Source organism: Miscanthus floridulus, chromosome 9 (assembly GCF_019320115.1).
Source record: "Miscanthus floridulus cultivar M001 chromosome 9, ASM1932011v1, whole genome shotgun sequence".
Taxonomy (NCBI): domain Eukaryota; kingdom Viridiplantae; phylum Streptophyta; class Magnoliopsida; order Poales; family Poaceae; genus Miscanthus; species Miscanthus floridulus.
The window spans coordinates 75,371,609-75,395,848 of record NC_089588.1 but is presented as its reverse complement, the minus strand read 5'-3'; the positions used below and the strand labels follow the sequence as shown (position 1 = coordinate 75,395,848).

The 24,240-nt window shown below is 41.2% G+C and overlaps 1 protein-coding gene across 1 annotated transcript; it reads right to left on the bottom strand.

The window, feature by feature from the left end:
* Nucleotides 1–8,505: 8,505 nt before the first annotated feature.
* Nucleotides 8,506–11,776, bottom strand: LOC136480100 (CRM-domain containing factor CFM3, chloroplastic/mitochondrial-like). Its single transcript, XM_066477754.1, has 7 exons — nt 11,732–11,776; nt 11,475–11,564; nt 11,116–11,269; nt 10,266–10,558; nt 9,997–10,056; nt 9,801–9,890; nt 8,506–8,571 (listed from the first exon to the last, which is right to left on the bottom strand). Exons 1-7 carry the CDS (start codon nt 11,774–11,776, stop codon nt 8,506–8,508), a joined length of 798 nt encoding a protein of 265 aa, XP_066333851.1.
* Nucleotides 11,777–24,240: the final 12,464 nt, after the last annotated feature.

Sequence of the window (24,240 nt, the reverse complement as noted above, 5' to 3'; positions counted from 1 at the left end):
ATTCCTTGAAATCCTGCCAGAAGTCCTTCTGCTTGCTAAACTGTCTACCATCGAAATTTGGCTCTTTATTTTGGAGGACACAATTCTTGTACAATGTCCCCTTGAAATTCTTGAAGCATGTCCCTATGATTTCTTTTGTTTTTTTCTTGACAAACTCCCTGTCATACTCGGTTGGGAAAGTGAAATACTCTAGGATCTTGACATCCCATATGTAATCCTTCTCACTTTCGAGAACCCTCCACCAGTCATCATCTTTCCCAATCCACTTCCTGTACCTAATCGGGATGAAGTCCCTAACAAGTAACCCGAGGATAGTCTTGTATTTGGTCAAAGCTATAGGCGGTGAGAGTGGATCCCTGAATTCATCGAACTCAGTAATGTGCCATTGTGCATTCCTACCAATAGGTATCTTTGACATGCCTCGCTTGTATCTAGCCTTCCTACTATCTAAACCCTCTAGCTCCTCGGCTGGCGGAGGCACCTGCTAGAGACACCAAGTAAGCTATGACCCTTTCAATTGATTAGCATGTGTGGCTACATAGTCACATGATACCAAAGTTACCTGGCCATCTTGGTCATTTTGACCCAAATCGAGCAGGCCGGACAGGGTCCATGGCTGCTCGTTCTCATCGACCTGATTGACACCGTCACCGTTTGTCGGATCATGCGGCTCTCCCATCCCAGCGATATCAGCCGCTTCTTGTTGCCGATCTGTTCTTCGGCGATGGGGTAACAGGCGACGATGAGTCATGGTTGTGACACGATCGTGGTTAGTTTTGGCCGCGGACAACTACTAATAGCATATGTTCATATATATATAATATGTTTAATATAAAGTCTAATAATAAGTCCACATACACCAAAGTCAAATAATAGCATATGTTCACCTAGAACAAATTCATTGTTTGATTGACCACATACAACAAAGTCCCCCTACTCTTCTATGAAACAGCCTACATCAACTTCCAAATAAGAAAAACGATGACCATAGCCATAAATAAAAGCATGACATCTTTCCAAGACCTAGGAGCATTTCTCCTAATCTTCACATCTCCGATGGGTGGCTTCTCTTTGATCTCCAGTGCCAGCAGATGGACATGGTTTGCATTCATTAGACCATAGTAGGCCGGTTGCCCATGGTTTGCAAGGTAGGCCGGATGACTATAGTAGGCCCTCAAAGCTTCAACTTCTGTGTTGTATTTTTTGTGCAAATTACCAGGGTAGCGATTGACTCGAGCATAGCAATCTTCCTAGGTTTGATAAATCCTAGGCATGTGACCAACATGCACTACATACCATGCCATGGTTGCCTATACATTTAAGTAAATTAGGTTGTCATTCCAACATGATGTATTCTTATACAATTTAATATATTTACGAATAACACACAACCATTGCATAAATAGGAGTGTTTGGAAAACAGATATTCACGTGCCTTAGTAATAGTTGTTAGATGTAGGAAAGATATAAAGAATATTTTTTATTTGTTAAAAACCAAATGATGATTTAGAGAGCCAGTTTAAGACTTTTGGATATACTCCTAGAGATCTCAGAGTCTTCAGTCTCACTATAAATCCCCTAACCATCGGCGTGAGGTTCTTTCACAAGTATCAGTGCAGGTAAGCATCTTTCCAAATTAGTGATACTTTGATCTGAAACTTACATGGTTGGTAGGGGCAAATATGCATCTCATACTATCCCAGGAAAGTGACATGCAAAAACTCATAATAAGATAGGATTGTTGGAAAATATTCCCAGTTTAATGCACAAGGCTACATAACTATATATTACTTGTAATCTTGCATAAGTTAATAATTATGCATCTTTATGCTGAAAGCATGGAGAATTCCATGACAAGTTTGGACATATATTAGTTCTATAGGTCTAAAGTATATATACTCCATCCTCCCATCCAAAAACATTGAGCATCGGTGGCACAGTTCCAAAAACATTGAGTATCCGCCTAATGGGAGCGCAGTTGCAAATGCAAGCTACGAGGTGAGGCCATCCATTGGTTTCACATATGTATCCGGCCAAGCTCCAATGATGCACAAGATGGTTTCATAGAGAAAACGTAAGTTTGTTTCACAGAGAAAATGCAAGTACTCCGAAAACAAACTACCATGATCAAACTGTATGACAGCACACACTGCATGATCAAACTGATTCAAGTAAGCATATGTGGGACATTTCATCAGACACGTAGCGGGCAGTGAGTCATGCACTCACTGTGGGGGTGGGAAAGCAGTTGTCCACGTGCTCCTAAAGGCCTCGACGGTGGGACGGACAGCGCGGTGCTCCAGACGGCACGATGCTCTAGCTTGGCACGAACGGCGCGGTGCTCCAGCTTGGGGCGGTGGACGGCATGGGGCGGTGCTCCGGCGTGGGGCGGTGGACGGTGTGGGACGGTGCTCCGGTGCAGGGTGGTGCTCTAGCGGCATGGGGGGAGGGGTTGGCGCGGGGTTGAAATGAATTGGGATAATTTCAACCCGTGCCACTTTTATAGCAGTAGTTCATCACTGCCGATTTTGCTTGCAAACCGACAGTGATGGGGTGCATCACTACCGGGTCACTCCCCAAACCGGCAGTGATGTGCTGTAGCAGTTAGGTGTTAAGTTAGGTGTTAAGTAGGATAAGTTTCTATTTTGTTTCGAACTCCTCCTACTGGTGCAACGGTTAAGACCCCTCAACTTAGCCCTCGAGACTCGTATTCGAGTCCCAGGTGGCCTAATTTTTTTATTCTATTTTATAAATTATTAATTTATTTTGGGAAATAGCTCATCACTGTCGGTTTTGCTTGCAAACCGATAGTGATGGGTACATCACTGCCGGGTCGTTCCCCTAACCGACAGTGATGTTGTGTAGCAGTTAGGTGTTAACTTAGGTGTAAAGTAGGATAAGTTTTTGTTTTCTTTCGAATTCCTCCTACTGGCGCAACGGTTAAGACCCCTCAACTTAGCCCCCGAGACCCGTGTTCGAGTCCCAGGTGGCCCAAATTTTTTTGTTCTATTTTATAATTTTTTAAGCGGCCTAAAGGTCAAAAGGAAAAAGTAAATAACCCTTTGCACACATCCTATACTAGCGCAGCGGTTAAATCTCTGAACTCTACAGCCCGAGACCCACGCTTGAACCCGAGGGCTGGCATAATTTTTTAAATTTTTTATATATCACTGCCGGTTTTCAAAAATAAACCGAGAGTGATAACCAGTATCACTGTCGGTTTATTCTCATCAATGCCGTTTTTTTGAAACCGACAGTGATGTTTATATATATTAAAAAATATCTTTTATATACTGAATAAATAGAAGCATATGTATTCTTATGTCGAAATGGCTTGAACCTTTTTTTGGCAAGCTTGTACACCCAAATTAAAACCCCACACAGGATCTTAGGTTTTTCTGATCAGTTTTTTTATTTATTATATTTTTCTGTGTGCTAAATGAGACAAAAGAGGGTGAATTTCATCTTGGACCCAATAATTTTTTTCATCCACCTCCACAAAATTCTTATCCCTAGGGTACATTAGAGCCTGTGTAAAAGTTTGGCCCCATTTCGAATCTTTTCGTGGATAGACTCAGTTCAACCTATAATTAATCGATGCCATCGCGCGGAAATTCAATTAAATCTTAGAAAGTAGCAAATCATCTTTGGAAAATCCCAAACTAGGTGTTTCCTTCACACGTGGCACGTGCAAGCCTAAGAAAAAGTTTGAGACCAGTACGACACTGGAATGCGTATGAAACACAGAAACCTTGATAACCTATGTGTATTGTCATGGTTCAATGAAAGAGCGCATGTACCTCTTTGAAGCATGTATACTCCGCCTATATCGAAATGGCTTAATTTTTTTTGGTAAGCATGTATACCCAAATTAAAACCCCACACAAGATCTTTGGTTTTTCTGATCTATTTTTTTATTTATTATATTTTTCTATGTGCTGAATGAGACAAAAGAGGGTGAATTTCATCTTGGACCCAATAGATTTTTCATCCAGCTCCATAAAATTCTTATCCCTAGGGCACATTAGAGACTGTGTAAAAGTTTGGCACCATTCTGGATCTTTTCGTGGGTAGACTCAGTTCAACTTATAATTAATCGGTGTCGTCGCGTGGAAATTCAATTAAACCTCATAAAGTAGCAAACCATCTCGGAAAATCCCAAACTTGGTGTTTCCTTCACACGTGGCACGTGCAAGCCTAAGAATAAGTTTGAGACCAATACGACACCAGAATGACTATGAACCACAGAAACCTTGATAACCTATGTGTATAGTCATGGTTCGATGAAAGGGCACGTGTACCTCCGTGAAGCATGTATGCTCTGCCTATGTAGAAATGGCTTGAAATTTTTTTGAGAAGCATGCACACCCAAATTAAGACCCCACACAGGATATGAGGCTTTTCAGATCTTTTTTTATTTATTATATTCTTCTCTGTGCCGAATGAGATAAACGAGGGTGAATTTCATCTTGGACCCAATAGAGTTTTTCATCCACCTCCACAAAATTCATATCCCTAGGGCATATTAGAGACTGTGTAAAAGTTTGGCACCATTCCGGTTCTTTTCGTGGGTAGACTCATTTCAACCTATAATTAAACGGTGTCATCGTGCGGAAATTCAATTAAACCTCAGAAAGTAGCAAACCATCTCCAAAAATCTCAAACTTGGTGTTTCCTTCACACGTGGCACGTGCAAGCTTGAGAATAATTTTGAGACCAATACAACACCGAAATGTATATTTCTAGTTGCCCAACAAATGTTACACGAATTACATGCATGACAATAATTAAATACACAAAGCCGTACATATTAAAATTATAATCCAATTAAACTACGACGTTGAAAACCTAGCTAAATAAACATTAATTACTATCAGAATCACTATCAGGATCGATCGGGCCACACACACTAACATGCCTTTGTAGCCATATATGGTAATTGATGTCACGGATTGTGTATCTACTTATATCGATGAAGTCCAATACCCGTATGAGTTCACTCTCTCGTGCCTCATAATACTGAAAGAATGGTCGGCCATAGATGTAACCTACTGAATGACCACTGCCCCTGTTAGTAATCCTTATGTAGTACTAGCGTCCTTCTATAGTGAGTTGGCCGAGGTTTCTCATGCAGAAGTCCCAATCGTACCCGAGTTGCTCCGTAGCTTGGTCCTAGAGCGCAATCTACATGCAGAGAAAAAGAAAAAAATTAGAGAATGTTATTACAATAATAAACAACAAATAACCATGACTCAGGTATAAGTGACTATTTTACCACATCTGCATGGTTGTAGCTTGCAAACCATTCGCTTGCTTACGGGACGGGGATATCACCATCATTCAAAGCAAGTGCCTTGAAGTGCGAGAAATCAGGCACATCATAGCAAATACATCGAAGTGCCTCTAAACAGATGCGCACGTCACTTAATTGGACGCTTATCATGTCCGGGCTCTGTATTCCTGTCCTGTGGATATGGTTCCGATGATTTGAACCCCTCACAGGGATGGAAAAACTGAGTTCACACGTCCATAGCCGACCACTTGCATTAGATGTTGTGTTCTCGATGATGTCTGAGATAAAGAACCAGTTAAGTGCTGTTCGCAGCCAATCTATTGGGGATATAGTCTGCGACATATATGCATGCAACAATGATATTAAACTAATTACACTTATTTGTTAGCATAAAAAAACAAAAGATGTTGGAAAATATTTCATACAATAGCTGGAATAGGAAATCGTGGAATGGCCACATTAGGAGCGAATGGCTCATCGCTAGGGTGGAAACTTGGTTCTTGTGGTGGAGGAGGTCCGTTGTTCATACCACGATAGTGAATTGGGCCTTCTGTGTCAGTTTGAGCAACCGACTGTGATAGAAGCTATCACTGCCGGTTTTAAAACCAAAACCGGTAATGAAGGGCCCTGCTGTCATCTTTTAGTAAAAAATATAAAAAAGTATGGCCGGTCTGAGATTCGAGCGCGGGTCGCGGGGTCGAGAGTGCGTGGCCTTAACCGCTGAGTTAGGATAGGGAGTTCGGTTAGAATGGTTTTATTTTTTTCTTTTATCCCATCATAATGCACTACTAAATAATAAATGCAAAATCAAAAAAGTTTGGCATGCCTAGGATTCGAGCACAGGTCTCAGAGGACAGAGTGCGCGGCCTTAACCGTTGAGCTAGGATAGGGAATTCGGTTAGTTTGCTTTTCTTTATTTATTTATTAATATAAATAATGCAGTTAGTTTATATTCTAAAATAACACAAAATTTATGTCTTGATTATTTAATTCTATGACAATGAATTAATGGTCTATAATTATCAAATAATAGTGTTTGTGAACATCATCTTAATATTTGATTACATAGTCAATAATTAAATTGTAGAGATGCGCACAAAATATAAATTAAATATTCAGTGTGAATTACTGATACAACATCTGCATAATGATTACATAGTTAACAATAATCTAACTATCTTTAGGTGCATCAACCATGAGTGCCTCATTGTGATCAATTCATACGTAAGCAGGTTCGTCACCCTCTTGAAGGATAGGTAGGGGTACGTTCGCCCCGAATGGATGCATTTCCTGATAGCCCCTGTAGTCTTTTTCGTCCGTCACTCCATCGATACCGACAATCTTCCTTTTTCCTTCTAGAACTACTTTTAGCCTTCTTTTTGTCTTGTTGTCCCTTGCATAGAATACTTGCATAACATCTCTTGCAAGGACGAAGGGGTCGTCTCTGTATGCGGTCTTAGTGAGATCAAGGTAGTGAACCCTTCGCTGTCAGTATTGATTTCCTTGAGCCGGACCCACTGGCAGCGAAAAAGAGTTACCTTCAATGGACCGTAGGCTAGCTCCCATATCTCCTCTATGAAACCATAGTATATCGCCTGCATATTGCCGTTTTTGAATTTTTTTTTAATTTTAACACTTTTTCAAATTTAGTTTTAAATCTAACACTCTCGGATTTTTTTAAAAACTAACACTTTTGGCCGCGCCTATTGCCCTGGCGCGACCAAATACCTGTGCTGTGCCATGCATGGTGGCGCGGTAGAGGGCTATCGTGGTGGCGACCAGAAATGCTGGCCATTGACGTGGCAGGGCTCTGCCGCGCCACCGATCTTGGCGCGGTAGTGCCGTGCCCTAATCCATGGCGCGGCAGAGCTAAATATAACCTCCGCCGCGGCCCTCTGCCCGAGCAGTCTCCATTCTCCGAGTAGCGCAGCAAGGCTGGCCGTCGTGCCCGCCTTCACCCGCGCCTGCCCGCCGCCGTGCACACCGTCTGCCGTGGCCACATCCACCCACGTCAGCTGGCCCGCCCGCGCCAGCAAGCCAGCCGCGTCCACCCGCCGGCGCCAGCCAGGCAGCCAGCCCACCGGTCGCCGGGTGCGGCCGCCGCGCCCACACGCCGGCGCGCCTCCCCCTCCGGCCAGAACCTCCGGTCACGCACGGCGGCTGTCCTGCGCCCGCGTCTCCTAGCCCGGTCTTACGCGCTGCAACGAGGTACTCCACTAATATAGTTAGCACAGTTAATAAAGTTAGTAAAATTATTAAAGTATAGTTAGTATAGTTAGTAAAGTTAGATAGTTTAGTTAGTATACGCAATATAATAAGTTAGTATAGGTAGTAAAGTTAGGTAGTTTAGTTAGTACAGTTATAGTATGCCTTGTATAGATGTTAATATTTGATTAGTTAGTATAGTTATAGTTAGAAAATATATTAATGTTAGTATGGACATTACATATGATGATTTCGACGACTTAATGAAGTTTTTTGAAATGCTTCTGCAGATGGATTGTTGTGTTAGAGTTTTGTACGGAGGAAGTGTTAGGAGAGAGGATGGTATGTTTGAGGATATAGAAGAAGAATTGAAATGGTTTGATGAACCTCCTAGCTTGAACGACCTTTGTGTCCGTTTGCACTACACCACAACACCAAAATTAGCGATGGACGATCTGACGCTAAAAGCGGCTACAGCGACAGACAGTCTGACGCTAAAAAGTTATAGCGACAGACTTTTGCAGACACTGTAAGTCTTGTCGCTAAATATCTTTAGCGTCAGATAGGACTTTTAGCGTCAGACAGTCCGTTGCTCTGAATTTTTTTAGCGATAGATAGTCTGCTGCTACTCTTTAGCGACAAATAGCCTGCCAATACTCTATAGCGACAGACAATTTGAAGTTACAAATATTTTTAGCGACAAATGGTTTGACAAGATCATTTAAATGCATTTAAAAAAAATAAAAGGCCATTTGGTTGTTGCAAATTAATACAAAAGTAACATCATTTTGCACATTTCTCATACAAATAGATTCATGTGCACATTTCTCATACAAATAGATTCATTTATGATGAGTCCAAACATTCAAAGGAACTAAAGAAGATACACTACAACAAAGTGACTTCTGATGAATGACTCATGGCACGGACCAAGCAGTATGCTATCGTCAGGAAAAAAACATTTATCTACACTAGAAGAGAACTTGTTAGATCACTGTGGTCAGCCTTTAGACCAACTCGGACCGCTCAGCAAGTAACAAGGCCTCAAGTTCTTCTCTCTGTTTCTCCAGCTCCTGAAACACCATACAGATCGAGGAAAAGCGGAAAGATGAGTTGGCAGTGATGGTGTACACAACAAAAATTATACCTGTACCATAATCTTATAGTGTATCTACTTTTCTAAGGATAAAAGAGCAGTTTTTTTCTAACTAGCACTGAAAACATAAATCAAGAAGGTAGTATGCCTAACGGTTTCCAACAGAGATGATAATACAGTTGGACCAGACTTGTCTTTTTCCTTTGTTGATCAGTTATGATAATAAGAACTTCAACAGAAAACCAAGCGGTAACAAGATTAAACTGCCAGCCATGAAATACCCCAAGTTCAACTAGTAATCTGCAATGCAATATCCTGCCTAACTTGGCTAGCAGTAGAAAAGTGCGATCAGCGAAGAAAACATATGTTAATAAAGAATTACCTACAGATTTCTTACTGCTAGGAGTAAGACTCCCAAAACTTGGTTTAGCCAATTCCTCAGGTTTAGGATAATGAACTAAGGAGACTCGCCGTGAAATCTTCCCCACTGTATTCCATTTGTTTGTCAGTGTGAAAAATATTTGCATAAAAAAGAGCATACACCATGAATAACAGGTTAGAAAAGCCAAAATAGTGCCTCTAACACAAGAAGGTGATGGGTATTTTCCTCTAGTATTGCCAAAACCATTATAAGCAGAGTATGTTTATCTTTAGCTCTGTTTTCTTTATGGGCTTCATTAGAAAAAATATTAAACATAATAATTATATTTACTACATATGTCACACACCAACTTAAGAAAGAGAATATTGATTTAGACTAATTTCCATGTTTTACATGATCAAATGATAGCAGTGGCGGATCCAGAATTCAAAAACAGTGGGCCCAAGTTAGTTGATTTTAAGTCAATTAATGCAAGAATTACACAATTAACATATATATAAATTGCAGGTTTTATGAAGGAGGTTAAATGTATTTTGGCAAAACATGTGGGGCCAAGTGGCCCCACAGGTTATACATAGATCTGCCACTGCATAGCTTCCATGCCAGTTGTTTTCAAAGGCTGACACATTGAGATAATAATCTTTCAAAGATGGGAATCATGTCCTGCTTCTCCTCTTCCTATTTCAGTATGTTCCTTAAAGATCAAAACCACCCAAACTAGTGCACTACCATGGTAACACAGCGGAAAAAAAAATATTTCCAAAACTCAATGACTCTACATATAATATTTTTTTATTGTGGCCGTGATAGTTCATCGTGCTCACCTCCATGTCTTCCTCGTCACTCGAATACGCGGCATCCAATTTGGCGTACAGCTCCTCGTCTCCTTGGTCCTTCACGTCTTCCATCTGGACCTGAAAATAATCAATATATATACAAATAATGGCATCATATAAGTATTTTTGTATTGATATGATAACATTTCACTCAAGAAAAAAATTGGTTGGCTACTGCACGCACCAGTTCCGCTTTAAGCTGCTCCACCTTTCTGTTTAGCTTTGCAAAGTGCCGACTCAGGGCCTGTCACAAAATTAAATTGTGAGAACATTTTAAGTTTAGGAAAAAGAAGGATGAAGACGAACGAAGGTTTGTCATTAGGAGAAAAAAATGTATGCCCGATAAATGACCATGATTAAAACAGAACATGGGATAATCTGTTCCCTTGTTTTGGAACACCCAACATATGTGCGCTGAACTTTGAGTAAACCACCACAAAATCGAAACCGTACCTGATGTCTCTGAAGCTCAATGGATCTGGCCAAAGCCTTCCGCTTTGACAAGAGATTTCTAGGTCTGAGCGTAGAAGGGCGCCGGTAGTTCTTCCCTTGGAACACAACAATGGCGTAGCCTTTGGAGACTTTGTCAACTGAAACTAGAATTCCCCCGCTCTCGGCTTCAAGTGATAGTGCTATCCTCTTCACTTCTGCAAAAGACTTTGCTTTCACTAGTATCTTCACCAGCTCCCTGTACTTCCAGTGCAAGTGCATGTTCTCAATTGTGCCATCAAAAACTCCTCTTCTGCCTGCAAGTGGTCAAAAATGAAGAAAAACAGAAAGAAAGAAAGAAACTGATACAAGAATCATTTAAGGACACTAGATCTCATGTCAATATATAATTGGTCAGGTTATTAAAACAAAGAGGTGCAGTAATGCTTCCAAAAAATAAGGAATTGCAAGGAATGCAAATAGTTTGTCAATCAATCACTACAAAATCAGAAGAATCCAATATTCCAATGACCCTGAGAAAGGTACTATAGATTACTCCCTCCATTCGTTTCTAACTGATATTTTAGGAATGCAGAAGTCTGCATTTTAGTAGGTGCTACAACTGTTTTATATTTGACCTGCATCTTCATAGAATGTGCATACCTCAATGTGTGCAACATCTATGCGACTCAGTATCTTTGCTCATCAGCAACTAAGAATAAAAAATGAAGGGTTGAAGAGACAGGCAATCTGAGACAGCAACAGACTAAAAATGTAACATGACATATGTGTCCTCAGGTGACTGTTTCCCAGTAACTGTGCAAAAATCCAACACCAAAAGAAAAACACACACACACACACACAAAGGAATTACTGAGGAGTAGAAATGCCTTCATCCTTAGACCAAGTTTCCGAAACATGAACCTCTCTTCATCCGTTATTGTTTCAGGTCTGGAATCTTCAGTTGGCCTCAGGGCTGTCTCAACCTTACCTAGTACCCTTTCAGCTTTCTCCATCTTTTTCTGTGCCTGTACATAAATAAAGTGAAATTGGTTGGATTCAAATCATATAACTAGCATCTTCCAATGATACAATGCGTACAAGAATTTAGCCACACAAGCTTAGATGCAACATGACCCTATATTACTTATGACAAACAACAAAGCCTCTTAGTCCCAAGACAGTTGGGGTAGCCTAGATTTAAAACCCAACAAGAGCCACCAACAAGAGCACCTCTGCAAGTTCTGAGGACAGGAAATCCTTCCCTTTGTAGAAGACTATAAATTCATTGTTCCTTGAAAGCATTACACCACCTGTTAATTTCTGATGTGGATTGAAACAAACATTAGCTATGAATCATTAGTTCACTACAAGACCTACCCAAAAACTTAAAAATGGATAAGTGAAAAGAAAAACAGCAGTAGCAGAATTTTTTATCCCATTTTTGTGTTAGCCCACAGAATTTTTTTTGGCCTAGCAACATAACAAACCACGGCGCCACGCAACTCGAACACCACATAATACAACGCACACATTGCAGCCCAAATAAACAGATTGCAGCCCAAATAATGCAGATTACAACCCAAACAAAGCTGATTACGTTTCACAAATAAGCCATGCAACAAATCCTAATAACCAGTTGTTGAGGTAAAGCAGATTCAATTTACATCACCTATCATCTAACTCAATCTCTTTCAGCTTATTTTCAGCAAGTAGTAGAATAATCTGCACCTTGAAAATAATCTGACCTGCAACCTGCAAATGAACAAAACAACAGAAAAGAAAATAACTGTTGGCAATGAACTTAAATAGATGCAACAATAATCTGCACCATGAACTCAATTGTTAGAACTGGAATATATACTACATGGTCCATCGTCAGTTATCCACAAGGCTACAGAAAATCTCTAAACCATATTCTCATTTCTCATCTTACTAAGAGTCAAAATGGATGTATTCAATTGTTAAAACAGACATGGCAGCCACACACCACTAGTCCTGCTTGCGTGAAAGGCATGACATGGTCATTTGTATACATGGTGCAAAAACAGATATGAATCAATCAAGTAGGTAGAAATGTTAGTCAATTAAATAATCCATGCCATGCCAGCTGCTGCTGACCAGCGATCATCCCATCAACACAAATGCAGGCTTGCTCCACCCTGTAGTCTACGCTGGAAAGCTTGGAGTTGATCTCACATGTGCTGGGCATTTTACTGCAAAAATAACGGGAATCAGAGCTGGGCAGTTTATAACAAAAACCTACTGGGCATTCAGGAATTAAGCTTGCAATGACAAATGACATTTGCAACCCAGGCACTATTTATTTAAACATAGGTGGATCTGAACAAAACTTCTGGGTTTATTAAATCCCAGAAGCTTGGTGTTTACGAGTAAAATACCCAAAACGCTCTATCGGTACAAATGTTGTAGCATTTTACTTAATTGATCAGAATTATTCAGAGACAGGCCAGGCACCAGCGCAACCATCTAAAACAACGGGAACAGAGTTCTGCAGCATATATCTTTCTAAAATGCAAGCATCCTTCTCGCACAATTCATGCTAGCTAGTACTCCAGACAGACCGCATCATCATCACCATCGCAGATTCAAACCAAAATTGCACTCGATCGGAGACGAAAATGAAGTCGAACACAAGCGTACCTGCACTGACACCGGCTCCCCAGTGCAGACTGCAGAGTAGAGGAGCGCCGCGGATCTTGAAGACGAGTGCCAGGGCCGCGGATCCTGGAGGCGAGCGCCGGCGACGAAGAGTGCTGGATGCAGGAGCAGGCGTCGGTCCGGACTAGTGAGGAGGAGAGGTCGGCGTCACCCACCACACCAATGCCAGAGAACCCACTGCATCCACTAGACCCTACCGCAACTGATCTGGGGGGAAGTGAAGCTGGCGGTGGAGCCCCTCGCCGAATCTCCGAAGTGGGCGCGACCTGGCGGGGGAGAGCCAGAGAGTGGGCGGTGCCGCTCGATGGTGCTGCGTGCTCGGGCCATCGTCGCGCCGGTCTCCTAGCTGTGTGGCGGCTGGCGTGAGCATGGAAGGGGAGAGAGATGGGCACGCCGCGGATCCAGTCGGGGAGAGAAAAGGGCAGCTCCCACTGCGTGGATCCGGCCGAGGAAGTTGAAGGGAGGTCACCCCGGCGTGGATCCGGCCTCAGGAGAGGAGGGCGGCGTGCGTGGGGGAAGAGAGGGAGAGGGCGGTTGGCGGTGGATTTAGGGTTTTCACTGTACACAGGGGCTGGCTAAAATATGCCCGCGAGGTCGATGTAAGTTAGGCGCGGGAGCTCAATGTAAGTGACGCGCTCGAGCTAGGTGGGGCCTATTTTTTTAGCATCAGACAGATCAACGCTATATCTGGTTTTAGCAACAGATGGGCTAACGCTAAACATGAACATCTATAGCGATAGACAACAAATCGTTAAATGGGGATTTAGCGTCAGATGGTCTCTGAGTTATCTTTAGCGTCAGATCATCCATCGCCAAATATAATTTTTAGCGTAAGATGTCTGACGGTGAAGCGGTGTTGTGGTGTAGTGTTGAATATAAAGTTTGGCGGTGATTTCACACTAAAGGGGAGGTTTGATACTGGGAAGACTAGGGCACACTATGTCCTCATGCCCTTACGCGACCCTGCTCACTGGTCCCGCTACACTAGGGTTCTCCAAGGTTCCAATGTGCCCATGGCTGAGGTGGTGGTGGAGAATGGGTACATGATGCATGGTGTTCGGGACGGCCCGTCCAGTGATGGTTTCGGAGGCAATGAAAAAGAATTAGGGGTCGAAGTGGAAGTATCTCAGGATAACATGGATTTGGACGGTCAGTTGATGCAGGAGCAGTTTCATTCAACTGTAGTAGTCTATATAAGCAATGACTTCGATGTGAATGAGTTCGAACGGGAAAAGGAGTAGGAGGAGGAGGACAGGATCGGTGATGTAGTTAGCAGTGATTCAGACGATTCTGATGATGACCAAGGAGGTACAGATGCTATGGCAACAACGGCTGATGTCATGCTAGTACCGGTACATACTATGCCATTACCAGTACCAACTGAGGTTTTGCAAGGTGTCCATGCTCAGGGTAGACTAGTCATAGATTTAGCTACAGATGATATCCCCTATGATTCATGGGACAGAATTAGCGAAGCGCAGCAGTATGTTCCACCACCACCTTACACAACGACTGAGCTTGAGCAACTATAGTCCAAGAACGTACCTTTCAGGGGCGTTTTGAACTATTGGGATGTCAGCATGACGGATATGGTAGTTTGTGATACCGGTCTCCAGATGTGTAGGAATTCATTGTATAACCATGAGACAGAAACTCTTAGGAAGGGGATGATATTCAACACAATGTCAGAGATGAAACTCTTCCTTCAGGACTATGCTGTGTACCACCATAGACCGTACACCATCACTCATTCGAACCAGGAGTTGAGGTACCACTTGATATGCAAAAACGGTTGTCTATGGAGGTTAAATGCACGTAGAAGACAGAGTGATGGCAAGTGAAGGATAACTAAAGTTGTTGAACCCCACACTTGCCTATACAATAGGGGGAAGGAAAATCATCAGTAGCTCACTGAACGTTACCTTGCCCGTCGTATATTGGGGCTCGTTGATGACAACAACGACATCTCGATGTCTTCTTTACAATAGTCCATATCTAGATTCGTTAGGTATGATGTGACGTACGAAAAGGCTTGGCGTGCTAAGCAAATTGCTCTAGCGATTCGATGGGGTACTTGGGAGGAAGCGTACAACAGGGTGCCCCACATCTTATGTGCAATGCATTATTACAACCCTGGCTTGAAATGGTTTGTGGACACCGGAGGGATGTTTTTTTGGGACCCATTGAGGCATGTCCTCTATCGTGTGTTCTGGTCATTTGCGCAAACGGAACATGCATTCCAATTTTGTCAGCCAGTCGTACTTGTTGATGGCACTTTCCTGATAGGAAAGTACAGGGGCACCTTGATGATGGCTGTTGCTGTTGATCCTGAGGATCAGATAGTACCCGTGGCATTTGCTTTGGCAGAGGGAGAGAACAATGAATCATGGTCATGGTTCATGCGGCTTCTACGTGTGCAAGTGCTTGGTCCAACTCGCACTATATGTTTGATCTCTGACCGTCACGCAAGGCTTCTTAATGCTGCAGCTGAGCATATAGATGGGTTCCTGCCTCTAGTATAGATGGTGCATGAGACACTTTGCCGCTAATTTCTGGCGGCGTCAGCGGAAGCAGGAGGTATGTGACAAGGTAAAGGCTCTATGTTAAGAGTTCCCCCGGTGTCCATCAAGGTGTTAAGAGTGTTAGCGCACACGTTTTTAGTGATGTGCATGGGATCAAGACAGTGGCGTACACTCAGAAATGGCCAGTAAGGTAGTTTCTAGAAAACCAATTTTTTCTTCCAAACGCTCCCATTAAGCGCTGCTACTGCATTGTTCCCCTTCCCAAGGACATCCTCCAGTTTGTTGAGTTCTCGAAGTATCGCTAGCCCATCTCAATATTTTGGAGTTAAGCGTTTCTCAATAGTACCATTGAAATCTTTTCTGTTCCTGCGGTAAGGGTGATCCTTAGGTAGGAACCTACAGTGCCTCATATAAACTATCTTTGAGTTATTTGGCAGATTTACCGCATCGGTGTCGTCCAAGCACTCGACATATCTAGTATAGTCTTTTGTCTTCTCTCTGGACAACGAACCTCGACCTAGCAGGTCGGTGATTGTAGCGATAAGTACTCCCTTGATCGTGACATGTTCCTTTTTGTACTCATCCCAAACATCCGACACACCCTTTTCAAACATCTCCACTAGTTCATCAATCACTGGTTCCAGAAACACATCGATGTCATTCCCAGGTTGTCTTGGCCCTTGGATCAGTAGTGGCATCTAGATGTACGACCGCTTCATATAGATCCAAGGTGGAAGGTTGTGTATACAGAGCGTCACTGGCCAGGTGCTATGATTGCTTCTAACCTGGTCGAAAGGATTCATCCCATCTGTGCTCAAAGCAAACCAAAGATGCCTTACCTCTCCACCGATGTCCTTATAGAACATAGTATTGACAGTCCTCCAGTCATGCCCATCGGCAGGGTGCCTTATTATTGTATCTTTCTTACGCTCTTCGCCATGCTAGCGCAACAGCTTGGCTGACTTTGCACATGCAAATAGCCTATGCACCCGGAGAGCTATAGGGAAATACCAAACGACCTTTACGGGACCTCCTCTGGTCTTGGTACCCTCATCTAACGGTCCTTCCTTGTATCGTGGAGCTTCACACTTGGGGCACTTGTCTAAGTCTTTGTATTTTTCTCCACATTATAATATGCAATCATTGGAACATGCGTGGATTTTTTCAACCTCGAGGCCGATGGGGCAGATCATTTGCTTGGCCAAGTATGTCTTTTCTGGCAACTCGTTTTTTCTAGGAGCATTTTCTTTATTATAACTAACAACTGATCGAAGCCTTTATCACTCAATCCGTTTGTCGATTTGAACTCTAACAGCATGATGTCGGCTTCCAGTTTGCTCATTGGACAATTCCTATACAATGGTGTTTTGCTATCTTGTCTCATTTTCTCTAGCTTTCTCAGCTGTCTTTCACTAAGACATCCGGTCTCTACATTACGTAGCAGCTGAGAAATGCCATCGTTATCCTCGGTGTCGTCAGTTAGCGTGTTCCTAAACATATTATTAATTGTGGCCATAGGTTCTGTATTGACACCGGGTTCCTCGTCAGCATCGTGGATGGCTACATTAGGCATGTCCACATCATCATCATTTTCCTATAGAACATTCACACCAACCTCGCCATGCATAGTCCATATCGTATAGTATGGCATGAACCCTCTGGTAATCAAGTGCGATCGTATAGACTCAATTTGACGAAAGTTCCTTTGATTTTTGCAATCTTTGCATGGGCAGAACACAGGGTTCCCATTCCCAACATGTGCTTTGGCATCGGTGATAAACTAGCTGACGCCATGCATGTACCGCTTGTCCTTTCGGGACAGATGCATCCACTCTGATCCACCTCTGCACAAAAAAATACTGAGAGAGTAATTACAAAGAATTAATAAGAAATCGAGCTTCATGAACAACAATTGTAGCTCGAAAGTACCATTTTTGGAAAACATTATTGTACACTAATTATTGGAAAATTGAAATTGGTAGCCCCGGCCCTGTAAATTGAAAATCGTAGTAAAAACAATTATTGCATAATATTGAAGAACAACTATTCTACTCTACTTCTAAGAACTAATTATAGCATCACATACTAACAATGATGATCTTGACCACCATGGAATAATTAGCTAGGAATTTAAATGTGTTCATAGACACCAACCATTTGGATGATGGATTCACCACAATTTGAACCTTGCACAAATGTCCAATTGGAAAAGTGCTCTCTAGAATGGAGAAAGAACTAGAATGAGAATCAAGCAATGTAGCCATCAAAACGAAGCTAATTAAGCAACAAAATCAAAGGAGTAGATGTTTGTTACTAACCTTAAAGAAAAAGATCAAACCATTCTTCAAAATCCAAGCACTAGCTTCATGGTGAAGAGCAGCGGCAACAATGGAGGGAAGGGCCCAAACGCGCGCCTCTGTTCTCGGAATGGAAGAGAGGAGGAAGGAGAGGACGGCTGCAGCCTTTTTGTGTTGTAGGCTTATCACCGTCGATTCTTGGCTAGAACCGACAGTGATAGAGCCCAATCACTGTCGGCTCTTGGCTTAAACCGGTAGTGATGAGTGCCCGCCAAAACACTACCGGTTCAAACCACAAACCGGCAGTAATGTGATCCTTCACTGCCGGTTTTAACCCAGCCCCAGTCATTTTTTCATTTTCAAGCTCATAACCGGCAGTGAAGGTACATCACTGCCGGTTCTCACAAATCCGGCAGTGATGATGCCGACAGTGATGTGTAAATCTGGCGTAGTGGTAGCATTCTTATTTTTACAGCATAATCAAGTTTCCAAAATATAAGTGGTTTAGTATAGGCTATCCAGCTATAGGGAAGTGTCTTTAGACATTATATATAATATATTATAAGCACGAGAGTATATTTTGATTGGTGATCAAGTTGGGAACGACTTTGGAACGTGAGGGGACCTTTTTCTTTGGAACGTGGCATATCATAATTGCATGCGCGTGAGAATAAACAAACGTGACACACATATGATTGAGTTGTATTATGATGTACGTTTTTTGGTAAAGAAAGTACTCTGTTTTGATTTATACGTATTATGTCATGTGTGCTTGTAGTCTTGTCACACGGGGGAGACAATTCGGAGTGTGTGTCGCTACGTATACAACAATGTTTACTGCCTTCCATGTAGATAAAATCCATCGCATGTTGCAGCCATGAGAGGAACTGTTATTACGGAGTATATGTTAAACACGTATGAGGTACATGTACCACACCGGGACTACAGCACGTATAGCACAACAAGAACCCTGCATCCGTCCGATGTTAACGGACTTGCCACATTTCCACAGCTCTGCCAGGAAATCATGCCAAACCTTAGATATTATATCCAGTGATTGTATGCTTGTTGATTTCCATTTTTGTTGGTGTAGTCCTGCATGCACTGCCTCATATTCGAGGAATTTCATGGGATTTTTTTTTCTTTTTCTAGGTTATTTTACTTTTTTATTTATTTCCAAAACCAAAATCAATGGATAAGCTTTTTTTTAGCTATTAACTTCTCATAAGGGGTAACAGTAGTACCGTAGCAAAGTTGTTAGCTTTTAGAGCCTCTTTGAATCACAGCTTTATTATTATAATCTAGATTATGTATAGAATTGTTATAGTCAGGATTATGGATTTTTTAATAATTAGAGTGTTTTGGGTCACTAGACTATGATGATTGATTATGGTTTGTTAAAGTGAGAAATTCCTATCTTATCCTTTATAGTTTCCTAAGTTGGACAATCACTTGGGAGCAAGTTAGAATTTCAGCATCAATAATCCCCTATAACTTGATCTGATATGGATTATGTGATTATGGTAATCAAGAGTTTTGATTATAATAATCCATCATATAATGAATATGTTTGGATCAAAATTTGATTATACAATCTTGTTATTATAATCAGGAGAGGTATCTCAACAGGTCTTAGTTAGTCACTACTAGTCCATCAATTTGTGCTCTCGCATGGGCTAGAATTTTAAGAGATATATAGTATTAGTTATTGGTTTATACATCTGACTAATAAAGAATCATTGAATTTATTTTATATGTTTTTTCTCTTTGTTTATTTTCTAAAATAATAGATATTAATCTATATCTAGTTATCATAATTTTATTAATTACTTTTTTTACAAGGGATAATAGATATTCTATTTTTTTGCATGGGGCCTTTGTATATTTAAAATATGAAATTCGTTTGACATTTTGAGATTAACTTTGGTGGCCCTTGTTGCATCATATATCTTATGAAGTAGTGAATCTAAATTTTGAATTTTTATTTTTATACACTCCTATTGGCTTTTTTGTCCTCAAGTTAAAACTCTTAATTAAGCTAATTGTATCTTTTATTAACTCATCTTTTGTGCTTTTAAAATAAGAATTTAGGCCGTAGCTAGTGTACATTCTTAAATACTACAATAGTTAATAGCCTAAGAAGTCATTTGAAACCTTGTAACACCCTAAAATTTGCCTCTTTTGAAAATAGGTATAAAATGATTTATTTCTGAATTTTGTGCTCATAAAATATAGAAAAATAATTTTTTTATTAAATTAAAATTCATCATAAGGTTTAGCAACATGTTTGTGCATACATGCTCTTGCATTTGATGTATTTGATTGAGTGGTTGAATCTAATATTCGAAATGAATTTAAAATGCTTTTGAAAAATGTATTAAAAATGGCTTTGAAATAAAAGAGAATTGGGAAATGAAAGAATTTAAAAAGTTATAAACTTTATTTTTGAAAGCCTACTAAAATTTTCCATTTTGATTTGAATTGAAAAGAATATTTGAATTAAGATTTAACTTGATTTGGTTCAAAGAAATTTAAACCATATTTGAATTGGGATTTGAAATAAGAAAAGAAATAGAAAAGGAAAAAAAGAAAACCCTCTCTCCTGCTCTCTCTCCCTTTTGGCCTGTTGGCCCAGTTTGGTTTTTTCCCGCCGGCCTGTTCTCCTCTCCCACTTTCTCCATCGCGCGGCCCAGCCAAAGGTCAACAGCCCATCCCTCTTTTCCCCGCCTTGGCTTCGGCCCACTCCTGCGCGCCGGTCCATCTCTTCCTCCCCGCGGCCTAGCGTCACCCGCACCTCTCCACTCGTGGGCCGGCCCAGCCGAAGCTGCCGTGCTGTGCGTCCCCTTTCCTCTCTCTGGCCGACATCCTAGCCCCGCTTGTCAGGGCGTCTTCTTCCCCGCCGTGCCCAACCCAGACTCGACCGCCGCCGCCAACAGAGTCCATGCTCGCCCCGCCCCGTGTCGCTGCCGTGCACGCCAAGCAGCCCGACCCCATATAAGCTGAGCCGCACCTTATGCCACCTCCCTACCCGCACCGACACTACAGCCGCATTGCCTCGAGCCAACCGCAGCAGCCGCAACCTTGGCGACGTCGCCGCTGAGCTCGATTTCACCATGTCGCCGCTTCACCGTGACCGTAAGCCATCTTTCGAGCTTCGTGATGAGTTTGCGAAGCTGCCGAGGTCTTTTTCCCTCTTTCTTTTGCTTTTGGTCTCTTGTCTCTCGTTGCCGATGATTGCTGGAGCTCCAATGCCACTGTTTCGAGCTGCCAGCCATCTCCGTCCGCTCCTAGTCACTAAAAACCACCGTGGCGAGTTACCCATCTTCCCCTCTTGCACTCCGTTCAAATTCTGATCCTAACCGAGGTCTTTAGGGCAGGTTTTGTGTCTCTTCGGCAAGGAAAGTCGCCGACGTCCATGTCTTCCGCCGCACCGGTCACTGTAGCCAGCCGGTAGCCCCTCTTTCTCCCCCTCTGTTCTAATCTGAGCTATCCATCTTGGATTCAATGGCTTAGATTAGCCCGTACCTTTTCGGCTAGTACTTTTGCGAAAGAGCCATTGTGTATTTTAATATCGAACCCGTGGTCCAAAGCGTAGTTACAGATTTCATTTTCTTCTTTTGAAAGCGTACTTTGCTTCAGTTAGATTGAAAATATGTTTTCAGCTATTCACAGTTTTGCCACTAGATTTGTTTAGGCCATAACTTTTCCGTTTTAAGTCCGATTTGATCCGTTCAACTTGCGCTAGGTTCATAATTTCATAACCTACATGTTCATACTACTTTTAGATATGTTTTAAACTTTTAAAATTCAAGGTTAGATTTAATCTATTATTTTATTAAAGGAAATCTTGTTTAATTTACATCTTCTACGTTTTAACTCTGTTTTAGCCCACTTAAGTTGTGTTAGATTCATAGCAACGAGATCTACATGTTAGTAATAGTGTTTATCATGTCACTAATACTGGAATATCATGGTTTGAATCATATCTTAAATAACAATTGTGCAACTGGATTTTATAAATAGAATATGATTTGTTTCACTTTAGTTTTATATTTCAAATCTAAATTTGAATTAATTTATATTATCTATAAAATATCTTATATATGTTTTTATATAATTAAAGCACATGAAACTAATAGTTTTATGAGTAGATCTCTCGTAAGTTGTATCTTTTCAACCGTAGCTCCGATTAGCGTGCCTCTCGCGTTTGTGTGTTCATAACGATGCGTAGAATCATATTTCAAACTCTTTTACTTATTTTTCTATGATCGGTGTACTGTTCTAATTTAGATCTATTGTTTGATTCATGTATGATTGTATGGATGCTTGTGTGGTGCTTTATGATTACGTCCAATCGGTGAGATATACGTGGTGATCAAGAAGAAGAAGAAGAACGTTAAAGATTAAAGCTTACCGAAGGATTGGTGTTTAAGGCAAGTATAGCATGGGATCTTCCTTGTTGTCCTATACACCCTTAATCATTTAATTCTTACTACATGTGTCTACCTTGACTACCACTAAGGATTTCCTAGTACTTTGTACCTTGTGCCTTGATTTCTATGGGTTATTGAATTTGGTAGCAGGATGCTAGTGCTCAACTAAAGCCATGATCTTGTAACTTGACTAATGGTATATGTAATAAACATTAAAAGATGTTTTTAGCAATATGGAACAAGGGGGCTAGAGCATCGAAATGTTTTTATGGTGCTCTATATTCCTCTCCCTAAGGACTTATCTATAAATGATCATCCGGGACTTACAGTACAACTATGAGGGCTATATGGCTCTAGCTTTAGCTCAGTATGAGGACCTTTTCTAGCTTGTTAGAGGTTACCTTTATTGGCGTAAGAATGACTTGCCGAATCAGGCATAGGATAGCCTGTACTCTTATGTGTATAGCCGTGATGGAATTGTGCCATTTGACAGGGGGGTTCCTATATCGGTTTGTCGAGTGAATCTAATGGCCCTAACTTGTTAGATGAACCTTTGAAAGGCTCCATAGTGAACCCTACCGACCTTCCTTGGTAGTGGGTCAAGAGGCTGATCACCTCGGGCGAAAGGGTAAATCACGACTCACAGTGAAAGTGTATAAACTCTATAGAGTGTAAAACTGGTATATCAGCCGTGCTCACGGTCACGACTGGCCTTGGAACATTTACGGAATAGATGATGAACACTAATGATACGGATGATGAAGATGCTCATTAATAAATATTGTTTATGCTATTCATTATTCATGTTTACCTGATCATGTGTTTATGGGCTTGTGATAAACTTGTTGCTACTCCTATGCTAAAATTGTGATAATTAAAAGCTAATCGTAGTTGAACCAGTGTCAGCCTTTTGAGCCTCATGAACCCCATGTTATATTTATTGAGTACGACATGTACTTATGCTTGCTTTACTTTTTAAATCTTTGGAAAAATCTTGGATGGGTACCTAATTGCTAGAGTTTGGAGGGAATAGGCTTGTGATCAACCAGTCAGTTGTCCCTGTGGAATTGGAGTCTCCGCCTATATATCGGAGTTGTCTTTCCATGGTCTATGCTCTGAGGTTATAATCTTTATACTAATACGCTATGTATTTAAGCATTGTCTTTTGATATTACCCCTATTTGTAGCTATATGTGAGATTTGACTTCCTGGGCTCACATATGGTGTGTATCTGGTTTTGTTCTTAAAACCGGGTGCTACAAACCTACACCATGTCACCTAGGATAAGTGATACAACTAAGAGGTGAGACCTTGAAATTAGGTAGCAGTGCTAACCTCAAGATAATTTTAATAGTTATCCTTATAATGATCAACTTTTTATGCTTAAGTAATATTAAAGGACGAGGAATATAGCCACTAGTGATCTCCCAAACTTCTTAGGATGATTGATTTTTCTATGAACGATATATGTGCAGGTATGATAATACTATCAATATAGACATGTCAAACATTTTAATTAAAATATATAAATATATCTGAAGTAACAACCTATATAAGTTATAGTTCATAGTTACTAATATAGTTTTAAAAAAGTTATTAGTATCATTAATATATCAGTTGTTAAGGAAATATTTTTATATGATGAAACATAACATGTATATTAATTGCTCAAGCATGCTGGCACAAGTTATTAGTATCATTAATATATCAGTTGTTAATCAAAGACTGGCTCAGAACGTACAAATGTTGGCTTCTTTGCCGAGTGTCAGAACACAGACACTCAACAAATAAGCCATTTTAGTCCCAGGATGCACAGATTTTTGCCACGTGTCCCTCTTTGTCGAGTGTAATTTCCATGGCACTCGTCAAATAGCCTTTTTGCCTAGTGTAACACTCGGCAAAGCTGCCACAAATAACCAGTTTATTTGTTTCGGTCACAGTCACGTAACACCTTCAAATAAACATCACATCCATCACAAATAGTTCACAATAAACATCACAGGTAGTTTATATAGATATATCGACAACACATTAATGCAAATAAACTTCAGAATCACTAGTAGGT